The sequence below is a fragment of the Lasioglossum baleicum genome, chromosome 1, assembly GCF_051020765.1.
Source record: "Lasioglossum baleicum chromosome 1, iyLasBale1, whole genome shotgun sequence".
Classification (NCBI taxonomy): Eukaryota; Metazoa; Arthropoda; class Insecta; order Hymenoptera; family Halictidae; genus Lasioglossum; species Lasioglossum baleicum.
Genome location: NC_134929.1, coordinates 15511851 through 15538040, shown reverse-complemented (window position 1 = coordinate 15538040; position 26190 = coordinate 15511851). Strand labels below are relative to the sequence as shown.

Below are 26190 nucleotides of genomic sequence, written 5' to 3'. Positions count from 1 at the left end.
CGAGATTCGAGAGTATGACAGTATGACAATTAGTCGATAGTCTCTCTACAATGCGCTAAAATATGAATTTCGTGTTCTCGTTCGTAATTTCTGTTCATTTACAACCTGTACAAATTTATCGAATCTCATATTCGTAAATATTCATATTTCAATTGAGCGATACTAATTCTACGTTTACAAATGGACCGATTAGTATTTCGATGTTAGGTGTAGCTGTTGATGAAGTATTCAACAACGTATTCGTCATCATACGCACAAAATATTATGAATTCTTTGGACTACCTTCTCCGATTAGTTTTTAAATTAAATAATACTAGATGCTAAATCCACAAGCTGTAGGTTAACAATAGCAATTCAACATGAAATGTGTTGTACCAGGAGCAAATGTGAAAGGTAAATGTCTCGTTATGTGATTACTAAGGTTATATTTCATTTACACTTGTCGTGTAAAGTATATTTATTAATACGAGGTGTTTTTACACATATGTGTAATAGTTTTAGCGAAGGCCATACATTCATTGGCAAAAATTGGAGATGAAATGTACATAGAACCTCAAAGCACCAGCATATCATTTCGCACTGTCAACATGGCTAATTCTGCATACGCTGATTTTACATTTTACCATAGTTATTTCTCCTATTATGTGTACGGCGATTTGCAAGAAAACGATGCCTTGAAATGTAAAATTTCAATGAGGGTAGTACCGAATTACTGAATTTTCACTTAGTTTTATAAATGATTCAATATTTTAATTTTATAGAGCGCAATGACGGTATTCAAAACTCCAAACACAATAGATAAGCAAGTGGAAACATGTCACATTAGACTGGAACCAGATGCATCTGAAATCCTATTTATTTTGAAGTACAAGAACAGTATTATAAAAACTCATTTATTACCGATATTAGATTGCGAGATATTACAGGTATATTCTTTTTACGTGTTTATTAATTATTAGACAGCGGATGTTTATAAAAAATAAGAATTTTCCACTGGAATGGCAACAAACTGGAGTGACATGCAAATGTATTTTCTTTCTCAATATGTTTAACAGATTGAAAATAGTATGTAACAGTATCTTTAAATTCTACTAATGTTGTTGCTGTTTTAAATTACATCTTGCTAGTTTTTGTCATAAATGCATAAAATCTGCTGTCTATTAATTATTGTGTTTTTAACTCTTTGCACTCAAAGCTATTTTAACTTGAAAATTAAACATTTCTTCCGACCTAGAATAATTCCATTCTATATTAACTTCTTGTGCTTTGTACGAATACGAAATTATACGGGTTAATATTTGTATTTATTGATTGTACTTTGTAGACTGCATATGATAAAGATTGTGCGACAAACCAATTTTCATCTCAAGCACGTGTGTTAGGAGATGCAGTGCAAAATTTTCACCAGAACTTAATTGAAATCACATTAGAAGCTTCATCTCAAAAGCTTTTATTAAGGAATTATGTAGACGATACTTCAGGTAATTTGTCTTATTAAATAATGATATATTGTAATGTTATGTTTTATTAAATAGAATGTATATTTTTTTCAGGTTTATCGAATACAACACGTACACAATTAGCACTGGGAAAGGGAGAATTTGATCGATACGATATTGAGACGGATACATCGATTACATTTTGTATGAAAGAATTTAAAGCTTTCTTGAATTTTGCGGAGACTGCAATGCTACCAATTGGCATATACTTTGAACAAGCTGGAAAGTAAGGAATAATGAATTTCAGTAGACATATATGTATTTAATTGTGTGTAAGTAAATAACTATTAGTTATTTTTAGACCAGTTATATTTGGATTAAAAAATCCATCTTTTGATGGAAACTTAGTACTTTCTACATTAAGTTCTGGTACAGATAGTCAGACTGACAGTACAGTAACTGCCAGACAGGAAAAGTCTGTTAAAAGGAGAGGTGGGAGCAAACGAACTTCTAAAAGATCCACTAAATCTAAAACTAAAATTGAAAATAAGACAGCTAAGAACAATAAAACTTTAGCCAGTGCTTCTGCTAAAGATATTCATCCATGTTTAATAGAAAAGGAAAAACAAACAGAGGAACATACTGTTAAAGGAAAAGAAAGTTCACAATTAAATATATCTAATAGAAACACAAAGAATAATACAGGCAATGATCGTACAAGTTATTTACCAATAGAAGAACATAATCAAGAACAATCTCACAGTAGATCAGTAGAACAGAATAATCAAAAGGTATCTCATAATAATCCATCAACTAGTTACAATGCAAATGCACTTTCTAAATCTAGTAAAAGTGCAAGAGAAGTAGCAAGTTCTGTATTTTCCACAATAACAAAGAGGAAGTCCATTAGTGACGAAACAGGTAGACAAGAGAGGGAAAATCGAAATAAAGCTGACGTTTCAGATACAGTACCAAATTCACCACCTCCACCCGCTAAAAAAGCCCGCTTAATATTTCAGAAATGCTTTCAGAAAACATTTGATCCAAGAACGTTGCCTGGGTATGATGTAGTTTTAGCTGAAGATTCGGATGAACCTGGCAGTGAATAAAAATAGTGTTTTACAAATCTTTGTATGTATTCAATGTAAACAAGTGTCCTTACAAATTTGTTACGTCAACTTTTATAAGATTATTATGAATTGTTGGTATCATTTAAACATCAAATGTAGTTTTTTAATAAAACATAAAAATGTCATTGTATTACAACGTTCGTGGAGCTTGCATAAATATCAAACTACGTATTTACATTTATTGATGAAAAATCAAAATCACCCAGAGAGCACAGTCTGACCGAGCCTACCGCCGGACCCAGCTAGCAGAGCCCCTGCCCGACAGGTTACGGGCAAACACAATGCTTGGAGCAGCGTTGAGACCAAGACAGGCCGATTTAGCCGGGCCCCTGTGCACAAAATGGCGCGATTTTCACCTGCCGGGGGCTTGAGCCCAGGGCCTGCCGGCCGGGCTGGGATTCAGCCTGTTTTTGAGAGGGCAGCACGGTATCACACTAATGTAGCACAATCAGTGCTTCGATTGAGCCCAACTTTTCTCGCGCATGCGCGACACAGGGCGGGTCGCATCAATGTGGCAGTACTTTGCAAATGCGTAGCAGTCTCCCTTGTTACCGACAAAAGTATAATAAGTTAATAAATAAGACCTTTGAGGGCGATTGCTGCCTAGATTGACCTTTATTTGGCGTTTTTGACTACTGAAAAAACCCGTGTTTGTATTATCACGCAATGAGAACGCGAATCCCGCACCCTTGCAATCTTGCAAATCGGCTGAATCCCAGCCCGGCCGGCAGGCCCTGGGCCATGTATACATATAATGTATATGTGTGTCAGCTTGCTAGAGTTCATAGTTCATTGATCCATGATCCATCCTCACTTGCATCTGCTTGCATCTTGTATAAAGTATGATCAAGTATGTCTGTATTCTGTTGATGCTGCCGATGCTGGTTGATGCTTGCTGCTTTATTTTATTTACATTATAGTGGCTGACAAAATAAGTCATCACGTTTAGAAAACAGTTATCTAAATTTACTTACTTCGTTGTGCAGTGACGATATCCAGTGATACAAAGCAATCTCAAACGCACTATTTAAATACATATACTCTGTCAAACTAAACATTCTCTCATCTTAAATATTTTCCCTTATCAGCGAAAACAATGACGCGTGTGGACACGTGCATCACGTAATCAAAACGATTCCTCCCACGTGGTATACGAAATAATTATTGTATAAGCACGAGTGCGGATAAAGTAACAATTATTGTTTTGTTAGCAAAAGTGTTGATGAATGAAAAATGAAAATATTAACAAAAGTGATCTTAAATGTGAGTACTTTAAGTACTGTAGGGTTCAGTGGTTGGTTTATTGGTAAATATTTCGAGCAAAAGAAACACTTGAGCGAGGAAAATGAATGTCGAGCGGATATTTTCTCCAATACAAACGTTAAAGGAATGCCTGGTTTGCCTTTGTTCGGAACAGTTTCTGCGGCAACCGCATTTGTTCCTCAAGAGACTGTAACGAATATGGGTCCAAAATTGTCATCGACAGCTACAAGAGTGTCCGAAGTGAGTTTGAATTATTGTACAGATAAATTTCGCACATAACCTCAAAGTTATATGAATGCTGATAACTAAGTATTTATAATTGTTGTGCAACTTTTTCTATACGTAATAATTAGTGAACGCTTACAATTTTTATAGATTATGAAATATGGTTTTCCTGGATTGGATAATGTTAGATCGTTCGATGATTTTGTACTTTCCTATGACAAAAGAAATAGAGTAGCTCATTGGGTGTTTGAACATTTAACTAAGGAGAGATTACAACACAACAGTGAAATATCACGTCAGAAATGTGAATTCAAACCTGATCCCAGTATACACCCCTTCTTTAGGTATGTATATATTTCTACTCTTATTACGAACAAACATTAATTAATGCTTTGTAAAATATTATAAATTAGATCAGACAACAGCGACTATAAACAAAGTGGATATGATCGTGGACATATGGCAGCAGCTGGAAATCATAAAATTGATCAACATCATATAGATGAAACTTTTTATCTCTCGAATATGGCTCCACAAGTAGGTCGAGGTTTTAATAGGGATTCGTGGAATAGATTAGAAAAATATGTTAGAAGCTTAACTAAAGTTTATAAGAATGTGTATGTGTGTACAGGACCTTTATATCTACCAAAGTGAGTAGTGAGTCTACTTTATGCATACATACCTTGTTGGATAATTCCATGAGTAATATGATTGTGTTAATGTAGGAAAGAATCCGATGGAAAGAAATATGTACGTTATGAAGTAATTGGAGCAAATCATGTAGCAGTACCAACTCATTTTTATAAAGTAATTGTCGGTGAAACTGATAATTCAAAATTAGAAATGGAAGCATTTGTAATGCCAAACACTCCCATAGATGATAATGCTCCTCTAACAAATTTTCGGGTATGTTTATAATAATAATATAATAATAATAATAATAATACATATTGTGCTCCGAAGCTACGAAAGATATTAAAATCTTACATTTCTTCTAACCCCATGCCCTACAATATCGTGTCAGACTCGTGATGAAGATTCTGAGCAGAGTCTAATAAATATGTATGTTATGTTATTAATTTCCTTTAAACCAAGATGAAATTCTATTTTGGTTTCGTTAATGTATAGTTATTGGAGAACGTGTAGGCATACAATAGTTATAAATTTTCTCCTTTTTTAGGAAATTACGAACTACAAAGAAAGTTCTAATCACGGAAACTGTAAAATCAACCGTAGGGCAAGGGGTTCAGTTATTTGCCATTGAGCAATGCATAAATTGTTCAAATTTGCTATTTGATATTATAACTAAGGATAATTTGATACAACTTACACTAAATAAGATGTAATCTCGTGATATACTACTTCAGATGGTCAAAATTAATTGGAAGACACATTCTGAGATTAATTCCATGCATTTATAATCATGTTTGCAAAAAAGTAGATGTTAGAAACTTATATTTTATATATAGTGTTATAGATAGTGTTCGAACGCCATTTAAAATAGTATAACTTTTCAAAAATCGGACCAAACGACCTGACTTTTTTTAGCAATTAGAAGCATCGGTGTACTAAAATGATGTGCAAAAAAAATCTTGAAACAATTGCAATTGATAGGGCTTACATGAGAAAATAATAAAAAACAGTTTTTGAAACATTTTTATTTGAGCCTGTAAAGAAAATTTAAAATATGCGTTTCTCGTAGATCTATGTTAGTTATACACATACAATTTGCACATCATTTAGTAAATCAATGCTTCTAATTGCTAAAAAAAGTCACACGTTTGGTCCGATTTTAAAAAAGTTTCAAACACTTTTGTGAGCCACTGTATATTTACATACTTATTGTTAGTAATACTATTACATTTATTATAGGTTCCGCCAGAAAGTGTTGAGCGAGCTGCTGGGCTTTTATTCTTTGACAAGATATCACGTGATAAATTATCCAAAATAAATGGAAAGAGTATATCAAAATAATTACATAAAATTAAGCAGGGCGGTTAAAACTAGTCATTTAGAAGAAATTCGATATATATTTAGAAACTACTTTTACTATTTATTATTTTATAAATGACACTATTTTATATATCTGTATTGACATAAAACTTTTAGGTAAACTAGATCATTTTATTGTATGTAAATAATGTAAGTACATGTGTATTATAGAAGACAAATCAAATATTTCGATTTTTTAATTTTTATTGTTTTTGTACATTCAGTTGTTGAAATTATAATATTTATTTTTCCACATATATCGTATGTTGTCACGTTGTGTCACAAAATAAGTACTTATGTGAAAATCGCATGCACACATATTTTTAAATTCTTCTTAGTACCCAAAAATTCAGTCTTGAAGAAAACTTGATGATATATTTACTTTACAGCATACATTGAACAATGATTAAAGCTTAATAGTGTAATATGGTCATTTTTATCTATTCATATAATAAATTTTGCACTTGTTTTTTTTATTGATATCACATTACACTATACAGCGTTTTCTCGGTCAGGTAAAACATTAACATTTTAAATACATTATATTTATTATATGTTAACATGCACAACATATGTGTGCTTCGTACGATTACGATAGTATGGGGACATGATTTTTGATAAAAAATTTTGTTTCTGAAGTTTGATACAGTGAATTTACATTAATTTAGATAGAATGAATTAGACGAATAGTCCGTCGGAGTTCATATATTTAAAAACAAAATGATTGTTAAAATAACGAGACACGCTATAATTTTATTGAGAGAAAGAAAAAAATACTTCGTTTGTAAACGGCTGCATCAATTATATTAACAGGCGAGAAAACTTCTCGCTATTACTTTGGTCGTGGTAGTAAATAATTACGTACCAAATAATATTTGTTATTAAATACTATACTGATATATGCACTGCGAATCTTCATGCAAATATCATTCTTTATAAATATTCTTCTTTTCATTCATTTATTTTATAAACAGCGAAGTAAGAGAAAAATTGATTTCACTCATAAAAAAAGATTCATTACGATCAAAACTAAAGTATAAATTAAGATTGATTATTGTATACGTTTTTTAGTATTTGATAAATTTGCGCGTACTATCAGTGCATAAGGATCCGCAGTGTATTCATATAAAACGCTATTGGTAGAATCGTGTTAATTTCTTTAACTTATAGTCTAGTTTATGTACAAAATTAACAAGCGCGATAACACTACAAAACGTGAAAACGCACCGACGATAAGTACTTTGCGAGTCGAAACAGACACCCTTTACACTTTACCATATTTTTACAAAAACTCCGGCCACTTTGCCGTTAAGTTGTCATATGTCTATGCTACAATATTTCATAATGACATCTGTGTCAGCTGCCTGAAATCTAGCGAACAGTATGAGGATAATACCATTATGCTTGAGAGATCTCAATACACGCACTCGAGAGTTCAATGCGTTTCTGAAATACATACTCTTCGCCCCACAATATTCACTGCTTATAAATAAAATCTCTTTAAGTAGGGTAAGTTAGGCACTAAAATGGACGGGTATCGTTGCTTTAAGAGCTTCTTCCGAGTATTGCTTGCATAATAAGGACACTTAACGGAGCTTTTAAGTACACTTTGTTTAGTTCCATAATAATTCTTTCCGAATCAGACATGCGACTGAAACACGGAGTATTTCCCGAAAATTTCGTGTAATTTTTCAGTTTGAACATAGATTCGCAATTTTGATTCCCATCTGATACCAAAGTTGTAACTAAGGGGGCACAACTGTTTGAAAATGAAGAAAATCTACTTCTTACATATCTTGTAAATTGATGTTTTAAATATAATGTTTTGTAATTGTAATGTATAATGATTGTAATGTAACGATTCAAGTAATTCGACGACTCAGCTAAACAAGTATATACAGGGCGTACCAGACAAAGTGTCACAAGCCGTTATCTCAGAATCTAATGAAGATATCGAATTCATATTTTTTTTAATTAAATGGTTAAGGAGGGCTAATATTTTAGTATGCATTAAACTTCATTAGGGTAATTTTTTTGGGGGGGGGGGCTTTCCATTTTAAAAAATGTTAGGGCCCCCTTTCTCCCCCAAAAAATTACCCAAAAGGATTTAATACATACTAAAATATTAGCCCACCTTAACCATTTAATTAAAAAAAAAATTAAATCGATATCTTCATTAGATTCCGAGAAAACAGTTTGTAACAGTTTATCTGGTACACCTTGTATAACATTACATTTATAGACTGCGTTTGAAGTAGTAAGTACTATTTTGGAAAACCAGTAAAAATAGATGAAATGGTGGTTTTTACTAGTACTGCAATGTTCAATGATGGGTAAAAAAGTCTTTTATAAATCGCATTGCTGCAGAACAGAATAATAACTTTCTATGAAGCCGTAGTACTGTATAAAAATCGGGGAAATGTGCTTTTCTCAGTGTTCAAACGAGTGTACCCCCTTGAAATAGCTCTAACGTAGTTCATCTTTAGCGCCGCTCTTCGAAATCGGTTCTCGTATTCTGGTATTGTTGCTTAATTTCCTAGGTCACTTTGATAACACTCTAATATGGAGCGTGGACTAGAAAACGCGATGAAACCTTATTTTTTTTTTGACTTGCCCTTTCCAAGTGGCTCTCTCATGAGGACGATTTGTCGAGGTTCTTCCCCTCCAATCGGTATGTACCGCAGATATGTTGCAATATTTTCAAACGACTAGGATTTGTGGACGTGGAACACTCATCCCATGTTCCTCCGTCACGAACAATTTTAAATTAATCTCTCTTCCGGCGGTGGCTTCATCACGTTGTCCATTTCTACACGCGGATTACTGAATTCTTGAGCACTCGGACTGTAAGTTCCTCGGGTCGCTCGTTTCTTCCTGGCCATCATAAATAATGCGACTAAAGAACCTGCCGCTATAAGAAAGAGGCATCCAATAATAGGACCGACAATCACAGCTATGTCGAGCGCTTGGCTCCCCAAAAAGTTTGCCGTCTATATTAGAGAGAACAAAAAGAACAATTACGATTAGTTGCGAGATACATAAATAAACACGTGGGAAGCAATCTTAATGACTTTGTTACATTAAAAACATCATTACGATATTCTTCAATTTTTCTAATCCTTTACTGTTTTATATTTCACCCAATTCATTTCTTCATAAATGCATAAATATCCGTAGTCTAGTTATAAATAAGCATATGAATAGTATGCTTCTGTTATGGGAGGAAACGTACCTCTGTACAATTCTGTCCGCTGTATTCTGGAGTACATTGACACCTGTATCCCCCGTCATCACCGCACTTGCATATGCCGCCATTCTGGCAGTATTCCTGTCGGAAAAAAGTATTATATGAACTAGGTGAAATGTATAAAAATATATCACTTTTAGATTTCTTTATTTAGAATTCTGCCCAGCAGAAGCTGCTCGGACACAATGCTGGCCGCTCGGTCCTGGATTCTGCCCGGCAGATGGGCTCGATTTCTGATCGAGGCAGGCCTGACTGACTGGGAAAAGACGTACCTCTCTACAGGGATCCATCATTTCGCAATTGTATCCGCAAAAACCCGTGTCACAAATGCACTGATAAGTCCCTGGTAAATTATCACATTGTCCGTGGCCACAATTTGTATTTGGATCTTGGCATTCATCTATGTCGTAGGAACAATCGGGCCCTATGTAGCCGGTACCGCTGCAGTCGCAAGTGAAATTGTTTACGCCGTCGTAACATTTTCCATCATTTTTACAGGGAACGTTTCCTTCAGCATCGGCCGCGCAATCGTCAATATTAGTTTCGCAATAAAGTCCGGTGTAACCAGGTGGACATGTACATCGAGGTGCCTGTTAATTAAATATAATCATTGAAATTAGAAGATGACTGCTACAACAACCTTTTCAGCTATACCGCTAGTGGTCGGGCGCAACCCGCCCGGAGGGCGTGCCGTAGGCATGCCGCGAGCAGCTAGTGATTACTATGTCTCAAAAGTTGAAAACCAAACATAAAATTTAGAAGAAAATATTACAGCTTCGTGTTTATCTCACGAAAATCTATCGTAAATGTTTACTCAAAGCTACAAGTTTGAATAGGTCGGACAGTATAATCTAACTATGCAGATCTGAATAAATGCGATCTAGATCTAGATCTAGATGCGTATGTTTTTACATGTTATCACTTTGCATAGTAGAAAATGGACAAGTACCTGATATGTGAACTCGCATCTGCCACCGTTCTGACACTTTCGTCCGATGCAATAAGGAACATTACAGATTGAGCCTTCGTAACCAGTCTGGCAGGTGCAAGTAAAGTTATCACCAGTCTGCGGATTCACGACGTCCGTGCAAACGCCGTTTTTGCAAGGTTCGTTCTCGCAGGTGATCAAACGGAAATTCTGGCACAATTCACCAGTGAACTGGTCCGGGCATTCGCAGCGGAAATGACCAGGAAGATTTACGCACACTCCATCGTGCTGGCACGGACTGAGAGTTACGCACTCGTTTATATCGCTGTCGCATCTAACACAAAGATAAGATTGATAAGCAATCACGGTAGTGTTCGAGTGCGATCGTATATATTTTCGATGAAAGAAGCGAGTTTTTCGAATAATTTTAGTCAAAAATAAATGATTAGTTCGAATTGTGAAGCGAATGAAATATTTGGTATATACTAACAGCCATCCTTGCCATCCACTGTTGCACACGCATGTGTAATTAGCGATGTCATCTATACACGTGGCCCCATTTTCACATTTATTGTCGATACATTCGTTAATATTGAAAGAACAATCGTCTTCCTTATAACCAGCAGGACATTCGCAAACATAACTGTTTGCTTTGTCAAGGCAGTATCCAGCATTCTTGCAATCTTCATCGAAGCAAAGCTGGCAACCAATGTTCTCGTGATGCGTCGAATTATTTTCTTGTAACGCCAAATATTCCAACGGTGTAAAGTTCGCGTTTTGGTAAACCTCTTCGTATGTGAAATAATGCAGCAGCATACTGCCGATCCGTACTTCACCCAAACATCCTTTAAAAGCTTCTCCTAAAAAAGAGAACGTGTTTTGTTAGAAGAGAGATTGGACAATTGATTTGAAGACACGATAATTTGTATTTTATAAATACCGGTAAAGTTAAATACCATAAGCTTTCGTATTTTTAAAAAAATCTTTCATATAAATGAAATTTATCTTTTAATATTTAACGTCGATATGTTATAATGTACAATAATTCACTATTTATTATTTATCAATGATACTATTTTATATAAAAATTAGTTCGGTTGCATATATAATTGTTTTAATTGTAACTCATTGTAAATGTACATAACTATGATTGAAAAAATTCAATTGCAGTCTTACACAATTGATTGAATATAATTCTGCGACTGATTAGCAAATGAAAAGAGATAGCAAACATCACCGAACGTATTTACGTTACGATCCAGTAATTAAATTTAATTGTAACGTTACCTGACAACATATTGTGGGGCGGTGAAACGGTGGTTAACGCGCGTTCATTGAAGTCTATTGAATTATCTTGTACACCGCTTCTGTTTTCCAACATTTGTTTACTGGAGCCGATGGTTACATAACTGTGTCGGTCAGACAAACTGGAACCTAGTCCGCCCAGGGTGACTGTTCCAGTCACCAGCAAATCGTACCATAATGCGAAATTGAAATTCGGGCTGACGTGTGACGCGCTCTCCTCGTTAGAATTCGCGTAACCGCACTCCATCGAATTATTATTCAATCTCAGTACTATGGACGTCCAATTTCCGTCGGCCTCGACCTTGCCGAAGCTCAATGTCCCTTGGTTCTGCATATCAAGTCGCCAAGATACCGTGATCTTGTCTTTGGAAACGGAAATGGTGAAATGTTGATCGCCGACGCGGGGTGCAATGTGCATCAAAGTGCCGCCGGTATTTGATCGATACGTGATTTGGATCGTGTCGATCGTGGAATCGGTTACGTTCTTCTCCTCCACTTGATTGTAAATGTAAGTGAAGGAAGTCGTGACTCCGTCGAAAGTGGCGTTCGCGATACACTCGTAGCCGTCGTCGAGGTTGACGCACTTTGACCCAGCCGGGCAGTCTTGCAGTTGACAAAATTCCATTTCCTGGCAAGTCTTGCCAGTGTATCCTCGAGGACATTGACACCAGAAGTCGTTCCACGTGACGTGGCAAGTACCGTTGTGGTTGCACGGATTACTCACGCAGACGTTGTCGGAAACGACACCCTTGAGGACCTTGTCGTTGTCGAAAGTCACGTTGCCAAATTGAATCAGGGCGGGAATATCGTTTGCCTACGGAACAACACAGAAACTGTTTTAGTTGGATAAGACATAGCACAGTGGGTCAGGAGCCCGCTTTTTATGACGAAAAGTCAATTTTTCAAGTTTAATGTGTTGAAACAATTTTTTTCTTATAAACTGACAATCCTTTAAAACTCCAAAATCCAAAATAGTATTCATTTCAGATGATTCTGTGATGAGATACAGCTTACTAAAGACAAAATCATAAATATACAAGAGCGATTCGAAGACGTTACCTTCGATCTTCAATCAGGAATTCAACTATGCGAACGCAAGTGGGTTAATGTCGTAAAATTTGACATTTCAACGACTGATAGCCCATTAGTGTTTCAGAGATTTTTAATGACTCTGCTACAGTAAAGTCCCAATCTAACGCCTCGTACAGACCTGAACATTTCGACGGACCGCGCGCACGAAGGCGCGCACTACTGTTAGGTGTTGTCCGGCGCTAAGTGATTACCCTTATAACGTGTATACTCGACAAATCTGCTTAGAGAAGATTTGACTATCTGACGACAAAGTATAAATATTCCCTTACCTCCAGAGGGAAGAATTGGACGACCATAGTATCGGATCCGTTTGATATCTGTACATCTTGAATGATCCCTTTGAAGTTCACTTGCGGGGCTTGCGGTACTTCTATCTGTCGATTGTCGACTTGACGTATATATCTGGATGCCTGTGGCAGTCCTCCCAGGTACAAAACGGTAACGTTCAGCTGGCCGGAAGCGCTGATAGTTTTACGGAAGTATTCGGTTCCGTTAATCTTCACTTGAACCAACGTCACGTTACGAATCACTTGTATCAGATGATTATTTCCGTCGTTGAGCTTCACACCACCGACTGTGTACGCTTCTGTGCCATTGAACTGAATTCGAACGAGCAATTCGCCGCCTTCCAATTGTGCGGCTATATACGTTTTTTCCTGCGGCTTGAAATCCGTTTGTGGACTCGGTTCCGAGCCTAAATAAAATATGTCGCCTCTATCTTGCCTTGTGCGAATGAACATAGAAATATCAACGATCGATCTGACGGATTTTCGAGCTGGGTCAGACACTTTTACTGTTACATAACTATTCGCTATTTTTTCGTATCCGAACGTAGCCGCTGTCATATTGTATTGGCAAGTATGGCCGAGATACGGCCGCTCACATTGGCAAGAAAAATCGCTCCACCGGTCTGTACAGTGTCCGCCATTTTTACAAGGATTCGGCATACATTGGGCTTCTCGATGACAACCTGGTTCCACGCCCTCCATGTACACCGTTTCCGACGATGTGCCAGAGTATACCTAAGCAGACATTTTTTCGATCTCAGATTTTGAGTAATGCACGTACAGCATGTTATTATATCCATAAAATTTCAAAAATCATGGGGAATGAAAATATTTAGGGCGGTAGAAATGTTTAATTTTCCAGTTAAAATAGCTCCGAGTGCAAAGGATTAAAAGAACACAGCATTGAATGATTTAACTCGTTTCTTCGTACGAAATGAATCGTCCAACGATAAAATATGACATACCCATTCACCGTTAATGACGACATCTTCGGTACATCCCACGAAGGAATTGGGACCATGGCTCAATTGACGTAGGGACGTGATGGTTCCACCGACGTAAGTCATCGGGAAGGATGTGTGATTAGAAGTGGATCCCTCGGTCAAGCTAATAGGATAAATCGTCTGCTCCTCGTTAGCCGAGAGCACCAAGTGCGTGGTATTAATCGCGACGAACACTTTCTGCCAATTGGCGTTGTTCAAGTCGTTACCGATGAACACTCCACCCCATTTGTTCAAGAGGCTCGAGTGCAGATTCAATTTGCCATCCACAAGTTCCAGTATATAAAATGTCGATCCTTTGCCAATAGCAAGCAGCCCGTCTGAAAGGGTTGTGCGGAAACGGAATTGTATGTCATAGCCTTCATCTCGAGTCGTGTTCACCAGGACGTATGAACTGCCGCTCAGGGACATCGTTGTAACCTACGAGAATGGCATAAAATTATCTTGATGGCACCGATCAAGGAATCATTACCTTCACCCTTACGCACCTTTTCCTATTATACATATTGTGCAAGAACAAGAAGTGCCATTAAATCATATTGTAGTTTTGATCAGATACATGACAATAAGATTTATAAGTAGATTGCGGATCCTTATGCATTTCTGGCTTCTGAAAATTTTCAAAAAATGCCAGAATATATCCTTCGACCGAATTTAATCAAATTTTGATGTATTTTAGATTTACAAAAAGGCTACTACCACTGAAAACAATATCTTATTTGATTCCCCCTCCTTAAAAACCGTCTCGAAAAATTGCAAATTGCATAAACTTCCGCAGTCTATTTATAAGTAAAAGATTTTGTGTAGAAATACGAGTGTTTTATCAAACTATATATGAAACGGCAGAACGTTTTATTTGTGCAGAATGTCTCATTACTATGAGATTATTAATGATTATTAATGTTCATATAAATTTTAATTCCATTAATAACGAAACATTCTCTATAAGAAATGCACACTATACATGTATAATACTTACGTAATCGCAAATTTCTCCATGGTAACCGTTTGGACAAGTACAATTGAACTTATGTATTGTCTCGTCGACGAGATATGGCCAGCATGTTCCACCGTTTTGACAAGCATTTCCTTGGCAACCAATGAGCTCTATCGAACAATTCTTCCCGCCATATTCGGGTTCGCATGAGCACGTATAATCGGCTCTGCCATCGGTGCATACACCGTGCACGCATGGCGTGTACCTTTTGCACTCGTCGATATCGTGCTGACAATGATCTCCTTCGTAACCCTCGTCGCATTCGCAGGTGTAACCGCCGATACGATCCACGCAGGTTCCAGCTTGGCAGGGGCTGCTTTCGCATTCGTTGATATTTACTTCACAATTTTTACCCGTCACACCTTGAACGCAGATGCACTCGTACCTGAAACGAAAATTAAAAGTAGTTAGTTAGTTTGAAGTGACTTAGAATAGTTACCTCCGTCGCGCTTAGAATGGGACTTTACTGTAGCAGAGTCATTAAAAATCCCCGAAACACCAATGAGCTATCAGCAATCGTTAAATGTAAAATTTTATGATACTAACCCACTTGCGTTCGCATAGTTGAATTCCTGATTGAAGATCGAAGGTAAAGTCTTCGAATCGCTCTTGTATAGTTGCTTGTTCGATCTCTCGAGGCAGGTGCCATTGTATTTGCAGGGCGAACTCTCGCACTCGTCTATGTCCACCTCGCAGTTCTTACCGGTGTAGCCGTCGTAGCATCGGCACTTATACTTTTTAATGTCGTCTATGCAGGTTGCACCGTTCACGCAAGGGTCCGATATACAGTCGTCGATGTTCTTCTCGCAGCGTGGGCCTTCGAATCCGGTGTCGCTGCAGTCGCAGGTGTAATTGTTTATGCCATCGTTGCATCGGCCGTGGTTCAAGCAGGGCTCCGGCTCGCAATCGTCGTTATTAATCTCGCAATTTAAACCGCGGAACCCAGGCGAACAGAAGCACATGTAATTGGCGATCTCGTCGACGCACGTCGCACCGTTCAGGCAAGGATGACTCTCGCATTCGTTCACGTCCACGTCGCACGTTTTACCGGTGTACCCCGGTGGACATTGACACTCGAACGTGTTAATACCGTCGACGCACGTGGCGTTATTCTTGCACGGGCCGCACAAGCACTCGTCGATGTTGATGTCGCAATGGTCCCCAGAATATCCCGGCCTGCAGTAGCAGTTGTAGCTGCCTTCATTGTTCACGCAGATGCCGTAGTTGCACAGCGTGGCACCTTTCACCTCACATTCGTCTACATCTTCGTCGCATAATTTCCCTGCAAGAACAAACAACATTTGAATAACTGATCAATTTAGATTCAGATACAGTGGGGAAACTTTTCCTCGCGTAACCGGAAATGTTTGCCTTTGTTATCTACTAGATTTGGACGAGAAGATGTGAGAAATCCAAGTTTCGATCTTGGAGGATCAATGGATAAAAAGTTATAAATGTTTGAAGTTGAGCGATTTCCAGTGTTTTTGACAGGTTAGCACCGCCATGTCGTGTGTAGTGACCAGTTCTCGCGCATTATTTCATTAAAAGCTAATCAGTAGACTGCGGATCTTCATGCAAAATAAAAATGTTTTGCTTTGAATGTGGGAAGCAGGTATAACACAAAAATTTATTTCATCCCTTAACGACTTTGTTCTATTAAAAGCAACATTACAGCATTCTTGAATTTTTATAATCTTTTACTGTTCTATATTTCACCCAACCAATTTCTTCATAAATGCACGAAGATCCGCAGTCTAATATGTAATGATTGAAATTTAAATGAAAGTTAATACTGTTAGTTAGAACTCACCTTGAAATCCAGGGTTGCATCTGCACTCAAGACCGCGTTCTCCAAGATCAATACACGTGCCGTTATTGCAAGGTTTCGTCGCGCAGTGGTCAACGATGAGGGTACAATTAGGGTCCCTGTATCCCTCGTGGCACTTGCACTCGTAACCAGCGATACCATCGACACATATTCTGCCGTCAGGGCATACCACATCGACGCAATCGTCCACGTTGATGTCGCAGACCTTCCCTTCGAAACCCGGGGGACACTCGCAAACAAATTCGCGTCGCGATCTCGGCATCGGCGTGCAGGTCCCGTTGTTCTTGCAAGGATTTAGGGCACACGCGTTGTACTCTCGTTCGCAGTTCTCGTCCATGTAATCTTTCGTGCAGTTACAGGTGTATCCGTTAATTTGGTCGATGCACGTGCCGCCATTTTGACAGGGCTGCGATACACACTCGTCGACGTTGAACTGGCAAACCTTTCCTATTCGAAGAGAAATGTGTTTTATTTAACGGTGGCTACTGCATTTTCATAGCAATGTATCTGTGTTGCGATTTACCGAGAAATTATCAATTATTTGTAGTCATTCAGTGTTTACTCACAATGGCAGACCACGATCGGACTTCATAATTGGTTACAGTTGTAATTGTAAATTATGGGAGTGATAAATGATCTCTAAAATCGACCGCAGACATTTGTAAAAGATAATTGTCTTCAAGATTCACGCTTCTCAGAAGTGTACAGGGTGTAACGAAATGTTTGGTCTTGGCTGCCATAGGCATATTCTACGTCTTCGGCTTGATGAAGAAATTGTATTTGACCTTGAATTTCAAGGCCCAATTCTTTTGACATTGCATTGTATTTTACGCATCATGGGGAACAGAGTAGAATACAATGCAATGTAAAAAAAAAAAATTGACCTTGACATTCAAGATCAAGGACGATTTTGCAGCAACTTTTTCTTACAGATCTTTGTCGATCCCAAGATGTAGAATACACCTATGGCAGCCAAGGCCAAACATTTCTTTGCACTAAAATGACACTAAACACGATATAATTTCAATTTCAAGTTATGCTTCACGTTACAGTAAATATAGGCCAAATTGTATCTCGTTTGGTGTCATTTTAATCAGAAGAATGCCACAAATAAGTCTGTGACTGTCCCATAAAAAAATAAATTTTGTAATTGGATTAGTAGTGGTTCACGCCGATACACTTCGGCCGCGCGATCCGCGTTTGCATGCTGTCCTTTTCTACGTTCGGCTTCCTTTGTGCTTTCGGCGCGGTACACGCAGTCATAAAAAAAGATAGTGTCCCTATATGATTTTTCTCCCTGCTCGGAACTGGCGATAGGAATCAAATCGCGACTTTTCTGTACAACGAAGTAATTGATGAAGTTGCGTGAAGCGAACAAGTGTATCAGATCGTAGATACGAGAAAGATTAGATTAGCGAAGAGGTTGGCAAGCGAAGCGTCGCGTCAGTGCAAAATAGAGATGAGTACACGAATCGAGTGATTACCAGTGAATCCCGCGAGACATTGACAGTAGTAGCTATTCAGTTGATCGATGCAGATCCCTCCGTTGCGGCAAGGATTGCTGGAACATTCGTCCACATCGATGGAGCATTCGGGGCCTGTCCATCCTGGTTCGCAGGTGCAATAATAGCCGCCAGGCTGTACGGAGCGAGACGTAACAAACAAAGCAAGAGGCCACATAGAGATAGATTCGACGGGACACGCTCGATTAATCGGCTGCACGTGCATGCAAAGCCGTGTGCAAGGGTCTCACTCACATAGTCGTGGCAAGCGGAAGCTTGTTTACACGGTAGATCGAGACAGGTGATCGGGTCCTTGCATTGGGGCCCGGACCAAAATCTCGGACATTGACACATGATACCGAAACGCGTCTCGTGGCAACTGCCCCCGTTGTAACAGGCCGAACACCATTCCGAGGCGGGCGATAGACATGTCGCTCCTGATAAGTCGACACACCACACAAAAAGCATGTTAGACAACACAGGCTGAAAGGCTACCCCTGGGGGAAACCTTTTCGAAAGGGTTGAGGAGTGAAATTACGTGTGAGAATAGTAATTTGGTAACGGTGAGAGTATATTCTTATTAGGTGAAAGGGCACACACTCACAACAAAGTGTAAACATTGATTAGGTTCGTAAAAACTTGCTGGTTTTTTTTTGTGTTCTATGTTCCATGAGACTTAATTGTTTCAAACATGGCTGCTCATACACAGATTTTTGTTTGTATTCTATAGACACGTTACGCGTACTCATTGTGTTTAGAGAATCTTCACATCTGTTATACATTACTAGACTGCGGACCTTCATGCAAAATAAAAATTGCCTGCATCGATTGCAAGAAATAGAAACCAAATTGGATGTTATTTATTCCCTAAATGATTTTAATAGAGGAGAAATCATCAATTTTGCATCAATTTCGAATTTCATCTACTTAATTTTGCTATAAATGCATGAATATTCGCAGTTTATACATTACCATTGGTAAGGCGAGTAATAAAAAATCTCGAGAGTGTTTTGCTTGAAGTTGATAGATGAATTAGTGAGACAGGTTGACACTGGTGTCAGTGTCGCCAGATTAAGATTTGTGTCCCCCACTCTACCTTCCCGTCACGTGACGTTACTGACAGTGACTGACCGGTTTATGCAATTTGATGCGTACGCATACTTTCCTTCGTGCTTACCTTTCCATTCAGGTGGACAAGTACAGTTATACCCGTCCTTGTTGCTCGTGCAAGTCCCGCCATTGTCACATGGGTTGCTGGCGCAGTAATTGATGGTGCAGTTCGGAGGATTGCCCATGAACCCGGGATTGCAAACGCATTGTGGGCCGTGCGCGTCTTCCACGCAGATACTGTTCAGTGGGCAGGCTGCGTTTTCGCACAGGCTTCTTAGCTCACAATGGCGACCTGCATATTCAGGCGGGCAGTTGCAATGATACGAGCCAACGTCGTCCACGCAATCGCCGCCATGCTTGCACGGACTCGACAAACACTCGTTTAGATTGAATTCGCAGTTTTGACCCTCGAACCCGTTCGGGCAATTACAAATGTAACCACCGTAGATGTCGTAGCACACGCCTTTATTTAAACAGGGATTCGCCATGCACTCGTCGATGTCGATCTCGCAATTAACACCCTCGTACCTGCAACGGGAACGACTTTCTAGATTAGCTGGGCAAAGAACCATGGCAAAGCAGTGGAATGATAGCACGATACAGGGTGATTCAGCTAAGAGGGCCATCTGAATTACACGTAGATTATTAAGTATTAGGTTGTTACATATGAAATGTCTGATTTCAGAATGCGAATCTCATTAAACGTTTTGATCAAGAACTGCTGTTACATTTTACAGCTTTATTAGACATAACTTTGGGGCAGAGCCCCAGTCAGCCAGGCCTGCCTCGAGCAGACATTAAGCACAGCCTGTAATCGTACGATGCCAGCAGATGGCAAGCATTAAACTGTCAGAACGCGCTCGAAGCTGAGGATGCTCAGAATCTGCTCGATTTTGGACAGCACACGATGCCAGCATAAAGCGATACTTATTCGGACGCAGACTATCACTTTATGCTGGCCCGGTCTGGGTTAGGTCCTTTGTTTTAGAGGGCAGCACGGTCGCACTAATATGGCGGATGTCGATCGTGTATATTCCTTGTGTAGTCGTAGTCAACCGGGTACCCACGTACGTATTTACTGTATTTATTTCAACAATTTGTTAATGTTCCTCTAAAATATATTACAAAATTTCTCTGAATGCCCATTCTTCACTCGATAATATATTAATTTATAGTCTTATAATGAGAATTTGTGCAAACATGCTAAATATAGAGAGGTTTTAAATAATCTGTACATTTAGGTTAACTACACAAGGGATATTATCCGACGTCCGCCATGTTAGTGCGACCGTGCTGCCCTCTTAAACGAAGGACCGAGCTGCCTTCGTTCTGCTCTACTGTGCCAGCATAAAACGATACTTATTCGGACGCAGAAGTATGTTGTTTTGCTGGCACAGCCTACTGTCCAAAATCGATCATGTTTGCTTACTGGGGTTGTGCTAATTTAAATACATTGTAATTGCATTACGTAATTCGAACCTTTCACTTCATTTAATTGATAATTACGCGAATCATGACTTTAATTAAAATGAAATATGATTGAAATAAAATGTAATTGGAATACAATATAAACAATATTTTGAATAATAGAACAGGCGTCTCGGGTCATTCGAGTGCTAAGGGATAATAATGATAATAATATTGAATGAATGTTGTGCACGTACCCTGTTCGATCGCATATACAGGTATAGTTATTGATGCCGTCGATGCAAACGCCATCGTGCCTGCAAGGATTCGGGTTGCACTCATCGAAATTGATTTCGCAATTTTTCCCCGTCCATCCAGGCAAGCAGTCGCACTTGTATTCGCTGTCGGCGAGTGCCAGGCAAACGCCGTCGTTTCTGCACGGGCTTTGCTCGCAGAACCGTGTGCCGAGCTGCGATTCGCAGTAAGTTCCGGTGAATCCGGGCTTGCACGTGCAACTGAAGTCTCCCTTCTGATCTTCGTTACACGTGCCGCCATTGCGACAGGGGATTTTCAAACACGGCGAGCCTGTAAAATTCAGACGGTGTAAAGCTGCCGCTAACAAGTCAGTCGGGAAGGAATTAGTGAACAAGAAACGCAGAAAACAAATGAAAGTATTTGTGCAGAAACGGTTAACGCCAGTGGGCCCCCAAAATCCAGACACCTAATGTACCATCCAGGAAGTCAGCCATGGGAAGAAGAAACGCAAAATAATGTTGCAGATGAATTCTACGATTGTAATATTATATTCAAGACAGGAAGCACCGGGACACAGTTTGTTCTACGGTCGAAAATAATGAGCGAAATAATGGGTATCCCGTTTCCGTAGTGTGTACGTGGTTTCCCATGATCGAAACGATTGACGAGGTCAAGTGTTTGTAAGGAGTAGCTGTGTGCGAACGCGATTTTTATGTGCGTTTGAAAATGATGTGCTTTCGGATTTGATCCCAAAACAATTGTCCATGCAATGTCCATTTTTAATCGCAAATTAAAGCTATTAGATGTTCAGTGAAAGCCACCCCCAGTCAGCCAAACCTGCTTCGAGCAAATTTTCATCGATGTTTGTAATCGTACTTTGCGAGCAAAACGCAAACGTCATTTTTGTTGTCGAGGCCATGCTTGGAGCAGAATTTGGTAGCTATTTGTTGTGAATTTGCCCATTTTGTCGACAAATTCCGAGCCTAATGCGGAAACAGATGCGTCGGAATTCGTAGACAAGTGTTGGTGGCAAATCCATAGCAAATCAAGCACAGATTGCTTACTGGGCATTTGTGTACACCTCCGTAAGCTAATAGAAAAGAAACACTCAGCGAAGAAGAGTAAAAACCGTCCATTCGGAATAGAAAACAGATTCATGGCCTTGTGGTATTCTACAGGAAATTGTAAATTCGCATACATATACTTCTGTCCCCATTTTGCAATTACGTGTAACATATCGAGCTGTCATGCCATACTATAATACAAGGTCTTATTAGAAACGCGAAATCCAATTAAAACAATATTGAATCACACGTCAACACTTTGATACTCGTCCGTTTAATTGGAAATCTAGCCACACTTGGCGATTCCTGCACGAATTTTAATGCAATAAAACTTGAACATGTTGTCATATTGTAAATGTAGGCGCTATCATAATCAACGTATACATACAAACGTTTAATCATTAGCGTAAATTATATTTCTATCGTCAGAATTTTCGCTGCATCCAATTATTTTTCTCGTAAATTGTTATCGATTATCGACTGTGCATTAACTCGGACGTTTCATTACCTCGGACAGGAAGTGTATTTATTATTTGTGTGTATACTCGATGTAAAAGTCACCTGAGCGTTCTACATTGTTTAAAGCTACCTATACTGTCGATCAAAAAGTGTTCAATTTTTTTGTAATACAGTAGGACCTCGATTAACCGGCTGGATCGGGAAACAAACAGCCCGGACAAGATAAGGCCCGACATTAAAATGTACATTATATCCCAAAATAAATTTTTTATTTTTGAAAATTTATTTCCCTTCATAATATAATTATTAGACTGCGGATCTTTATGCATTTACAGTAAAATTAAGTAGATGAAATTCAAAATTGTTAGAAAATTGAAAAAAGTGAAAATGAAATGGGTTTCTATTTCTTGCAATCGATGCAGACAATTTTTATTTTGCACAAAGATCCGCAGTCTAGTAATCATATTTAAACGCATATTTGTTTATAATCGGGATCCGGTTAATCGAGATTCTATTGTAGTTCGTTATGTACTAAAATAAATGTCCAGTTTCCATAAATATTGATAGAGAATGAGATACGATACGTCGACGATTCCCCTTTCCCCTCTAACACTTTAGCTTCCCGATACTGCGACTTCTTAAGAGACTATAGCAATTTGTCCACAAGCGTCATCTGGTAGACATAATCTTGGAATAAGGCATGTTACGTACACTGGTGGAATTAATTTCGGACACTGTGTTTTAGTCAGGCTTTAGAAAAGTTCTTAAAAGTATGAATAACGACTATAAAATGGCTTCGAATACGTCGAAACGTGTTGAAATTGTAATTTTTATTATATATCAATATAATATAAAAGTATGGCTGTCTTATAGTCTTTTTACTGATTTTTTTTTATACAAGCGACGCCCTAAAATTAGAAAATGATGATTAGAATATAAAATATGAATGATTATATGTATACAGAGTGTCTCAGCTGAAGGAGGCCACCTAAATATCTCCTTTATTTTTAATGGCATAAAAAATATTTATGGCATAATTTAAATGGTATCGAAGAAGGCATATCATAGAAGAACAATTTCTTTTGTCCGATTATTTTTTCATAGTTTTTTCAAGGTCATCGTTATTTTTTTTATCGGTAAAACTTATTTTTTTATTCCATCTTATAGCGACTGAAAAATACATTTGAATATGCTTAAGTCATTAACAAGATGGAATAAAAAAGAAAGTTTTCCCGATAAAAAATAACGATGATCTTGAAAAAACTATGAAAAAATAACTGGACAAAAAGAAATTGTTCTTCTATGGTATTCCTCCTTCGATACTATTTAAATTATGCCATAAATATTTTTTTTTTTGTCATTAAGAATAAAGGAGCTACTTAGGTGGCCTCCTTCAGCTGAGACACTCTGTATATTAAATAATTTGAATAAATGTGAAGTGTAAGTATAAAGAAGTGTCCAGAATTAATTCCACTAGTGTATACGATCTAAGATTTCTCCCATAGGGTACCAGTCGAATGGTGGGGGGCTGGTAGGCACTAAGAACAGTGTGCCGGCCCGTGGGCCGTCAGTTCCTCTGCTCCGGTCTACGTCTATGTTACGTAATTTTTGGCAATCACAGAAGGAAATGGAGGCAATCGTAACATATAATGATAATTGTACAAGGCCATGTATCCGTTTCTATTTTTGAATTCGTGCGAAAACCTCGTATACAACATCGAGGTCTACCATTATCAATTTGACAGTTGTTGCCGGAATATCGGGCGTAACAGTGGCACTCGTAACGATCCTGCCGTGACACGCACTTGCCATGCATCATGCATGGCTCGTGACCACAGAAATCCATGGTGGGAACTGTGCTTGGTCCTACACCATCTCCGAGTCCGCTGGTACCACCTGAAAGTTTCGCAAAACAAAGTCTGCCATGCAATCCGCTATTTGTAGAAGTGACGCACACACAAACACACATAGTCACGCGTGTACACGCTGCGAGAGCCTACTTAGAAATTCGAGATCGATATTAGGCGTGATCTTTAAATCCGAAAAGTGTGGGACCATCTAAAATTTCCTGTCGCCGGCAAACAGCTATCGCATATACGAGTAGGTACAATTACTCGAATTAATATTCGGACGCTCGAAAAAAGACGACAACTTTTTTAATATTGGACTATACGATTTGAACTTTTTTGGGAAGCTAGAGCAAGTAGTTTACTACAGGATGTGAAAAGAAATTTTTAAAAAATTTCTATCGATCGGGGAGAGAGAGAGAGAGAGAGAGAGAGAGAGAATTGTAGATAAAATACTAAAAGTATTCGTACGCCCTTTAAAACAGAATAACTTTTTTATAATTGTACCAAACGACCTGACTTTTTATAATCAATTAGAAGCATTGGTTTACGAAATGATATGCATAAAAGATTTTCCAAAAATTATAATTTACAAGGTTAAATGCAAAAGTAAAAAAGGCATTTTTTAAAACTTTTTTATTTGGGCCTTTACAGAAAATTTTAGAAGTATATTTTGTAGATTTATAGTAGTTGCACACAAGCTAAAAATTTCATCGAAATCGATTGACATACACACGAGATCGTAAATCGTTATTTTACAGGACTCTTGATCAGTTTCTGCTTAAAATCCACAGAGTCGTACATCTTTCGATGGGTGTCGTTTTTTCCTGCGTGAACTGATGTCGATGAAATTTTCAGTATGTGTATAGCTAACATAGATCTACAAAACATATATTTTAAATTTTCATTAAGGGCCCAAATGAAAAAGTTTTAAAAAATGCCTTTTTTACTTTTGCATGTAACCTTGTAAATTATAACTTTTGGAAAATTTTTTTGCATATCAATTCGTAAACCAATGCTTCTAATTGATTATAAAAAGTCAGGTCGTTTGTTACAATTATAACAAAGTTATTATGTTTTAAAGGGCGTACGAATACTTTTTACATAAAAAAGTTGTAAAATGCAACTTTTAGTATTTTCTCTACAATTCCGATGAATTGCTATTTTTGAAAAAAATGTTTCACATCCTGTAGTAAACTAATTGCTCTAGCTTCCCAAAAAAGTTCAAATCGTATAGTACAGTATTAAAAAAGTGATCGTCTTTTTTCGAGCGTCCGAATATTATTTCGAGTAATTGTATGTCGGTTTTAAATTATTACTAAATGGATCGGGAAATTCAATTATCGACTGTTCGATAATGCTCCACAAATGCAATGAAATGTTCGGTATTCGAGTCGATAGAAACGTACAAGGCGACACTATAATACGCAGCCAAACGTGGTACTATGAAATTCTAAAGGATGGCGATCACTTATATTCGATAACGTAGGCCGTGAATCAATTATTATTGTATCAAACATTGCTATTACTGTCGAGTTATCTTTATCAAGAGGTATCAAATTTTTGGGTAAACTTTTCCTGGCGCGCCCAGAAATGTTTACCATTCTCTTATAAATTTTTGCCTTCTTCCTATGTTATTAAAACGAACATTTCCAAACCTATATGTGCATGATCTATTCCATCATCGTTTGGTCACCTATCTCAGTGTCACCCTGCATAGTTTGGTGCTTGAACTTTGAATTGCAGATTTGCAAAATTTATGGATATTAAATCTTACGTAAAGTGATCCTCGAGTGCATGGCTGCGCTAGCG

General features: G+C 38.1%; 3 protein-coding genes across 7 annotated transcripts in view; 2 read left to right on the top strand and 1 right to left on the bottom strand.

The window, feature by feature from the left end:
- Positions 1–254: 254 nt before the first annotated feature.
- On the top strand, positions 255–2703 carry Rad9 (cell cycle checkpoint control protein Rad9). Of its 3 annotated transcripts, XM_076447245.1 has the most exons (6): positions 255–393; positions 496–698; positions 762–926; positions 1325–1481; positions 1554–1725; positions 1801–2703. In XM_076447245.1, exons 1-6 carry the CDS (start codon positions 360–362, stop codon positions 2546–2548), a joined length of 1479 nt encoding a protein of 492 aa, XP_076303360.1. In that variant the 5' UTR covers positions 255–359; the 3' UTR covers positions 2549–2703. The 3 variants fall into 3 exon arrangements, with proteins under 3 accessions (XP_076303360.1, XP_076303368.1, XP_076303375.1); XM_076447253.1 differs by lacking the exon at positions 255–393 and having other exon boundaries at positions 539–681; XM_076447260.1 differs by lacking the exon at positions 255–393 and having other exon boundaries at positions 555–697.
- A 735-nt stretch (positions 2704–3438) lies between these two features.
- On the top strand, positions 3439–6249 carry Endog (endonuclease G, mitochondrial). The gene is made up of 5 exons (XM_076447289.1): positions 3439–4072; positions 4208–4401; positions 4471–4707; positions 4783–4963; positions 5930–6249. The coding sequence occupies exons 1-5, from the start codon at positions 3803–3805 to the stop codon at positions 6029–6031; spliced, it is 984 nt and encodes a 327-aa protein (XP_076303404.1). The 5' UTR covers positions 3439–3802; the 3' UTR covers positions 6032–6249.
- Positions 6250–7105: 856 nt separating this feature from the next.
- Crb (cell polarity complex component crumbs) overlaps positions 7106–26190 on the bottom strand; it is a 61777-nt gene continuing 42692 nt past the window's right edge. Inside the window, exons 4-19 of one of the 3 annotated variants that reach the window (XM_076447180.1) lie at positions 24260–24427; positions 21011–21338; positions 19414–19874; positions 18492–18673; positions 18219–18372; positions 16717–17181; positions 15453–16188; positions 14889–15291; positions 13874–14329; positions 12891–13643; positions 11512–12343; positions 10715–11084; positions 10246–10558; positions 9569–9886; positions 9282–9377; positions 7106–9039 (exon numbers count right to left, since the gene is read on the bottom strand). In XM_076447180.1, the coding sequence (XP_076303295.1) occupies positions 8812–9039; positions 9282–9377; positions 9569–9886; positions 10246–10558; positions 10715–11084; positions 11512–12343; positions 12891–13643; positions 13874–14329; positions 14889–15291; positions 15453–16188; positions 16717–17181; positions 18219–18372; positions 18492–18673; positions 19414–19874; positions 21011–21338; positions 24260–24427 (6263 nt within the window). In that variant the 3' untranslated portion in view covers positions 7106–8811. The remainder of the gene's footprint in view (positions 9040–9281; positions 9378–9568; positions 9887–10245; positions 10559–10714; positions 11085–11511; positions 12344–12890; positions 13644–13873; positions 14330–14888; positions 15292–15452; positions 16189–16716; positions 17182–18218; positions 18373–18491; positions 18674–19413; positions 19875–21010; positions 21339–24259; positions 24428–26190) is intronic. The other 2 variants (XM_076447182.1, XM_076447183.1) reach the window with 2 other exon arrangements.

Bases quoted from the DNA above. Each gene is read 5' to 3' on its own strand.
- Rad9 (XM_076447245.1), top strand. From the start codon at position 360: ATGAAATGTGTTGTACCAGGAGCAAATGTGAAAG. The intron at 927-1,324 runs GTATATTCTTTT...TGTACTTTGTAG, and splicing joins TAGATTGCGAGATATTACAG to ACTGCATATGATAAAGATTG. The intron at 1,726-1,800 runs GTAAGGAATAAT...AGTTATTTTTAG, and splicing joins TACTTTGAACAAGCTGGAAA to ACCAGTTATATTTGGATTAA.
- Endog (XM_076447289.1), top strand. From the start codon at position 3,803: ATGAAAATATTAACAAAAGTGATCTTAAATGTGAGTACTTTAAGTACT. The intron at 4,708-4,782 runs GTGAGTAGTGAG...GTGTTAATGTAG, and splicing joins GGACCTTTATATCTACCAAA to GAAAGAATCCGATGGAAAGA. The intron at 4,964-5,929 runs GTATGTTTATAA...CATTTATTATAG, and splicing joins CTCCTCTAACAAATTTTCGG to GTTCCGCCAGAAAGTGTTGA.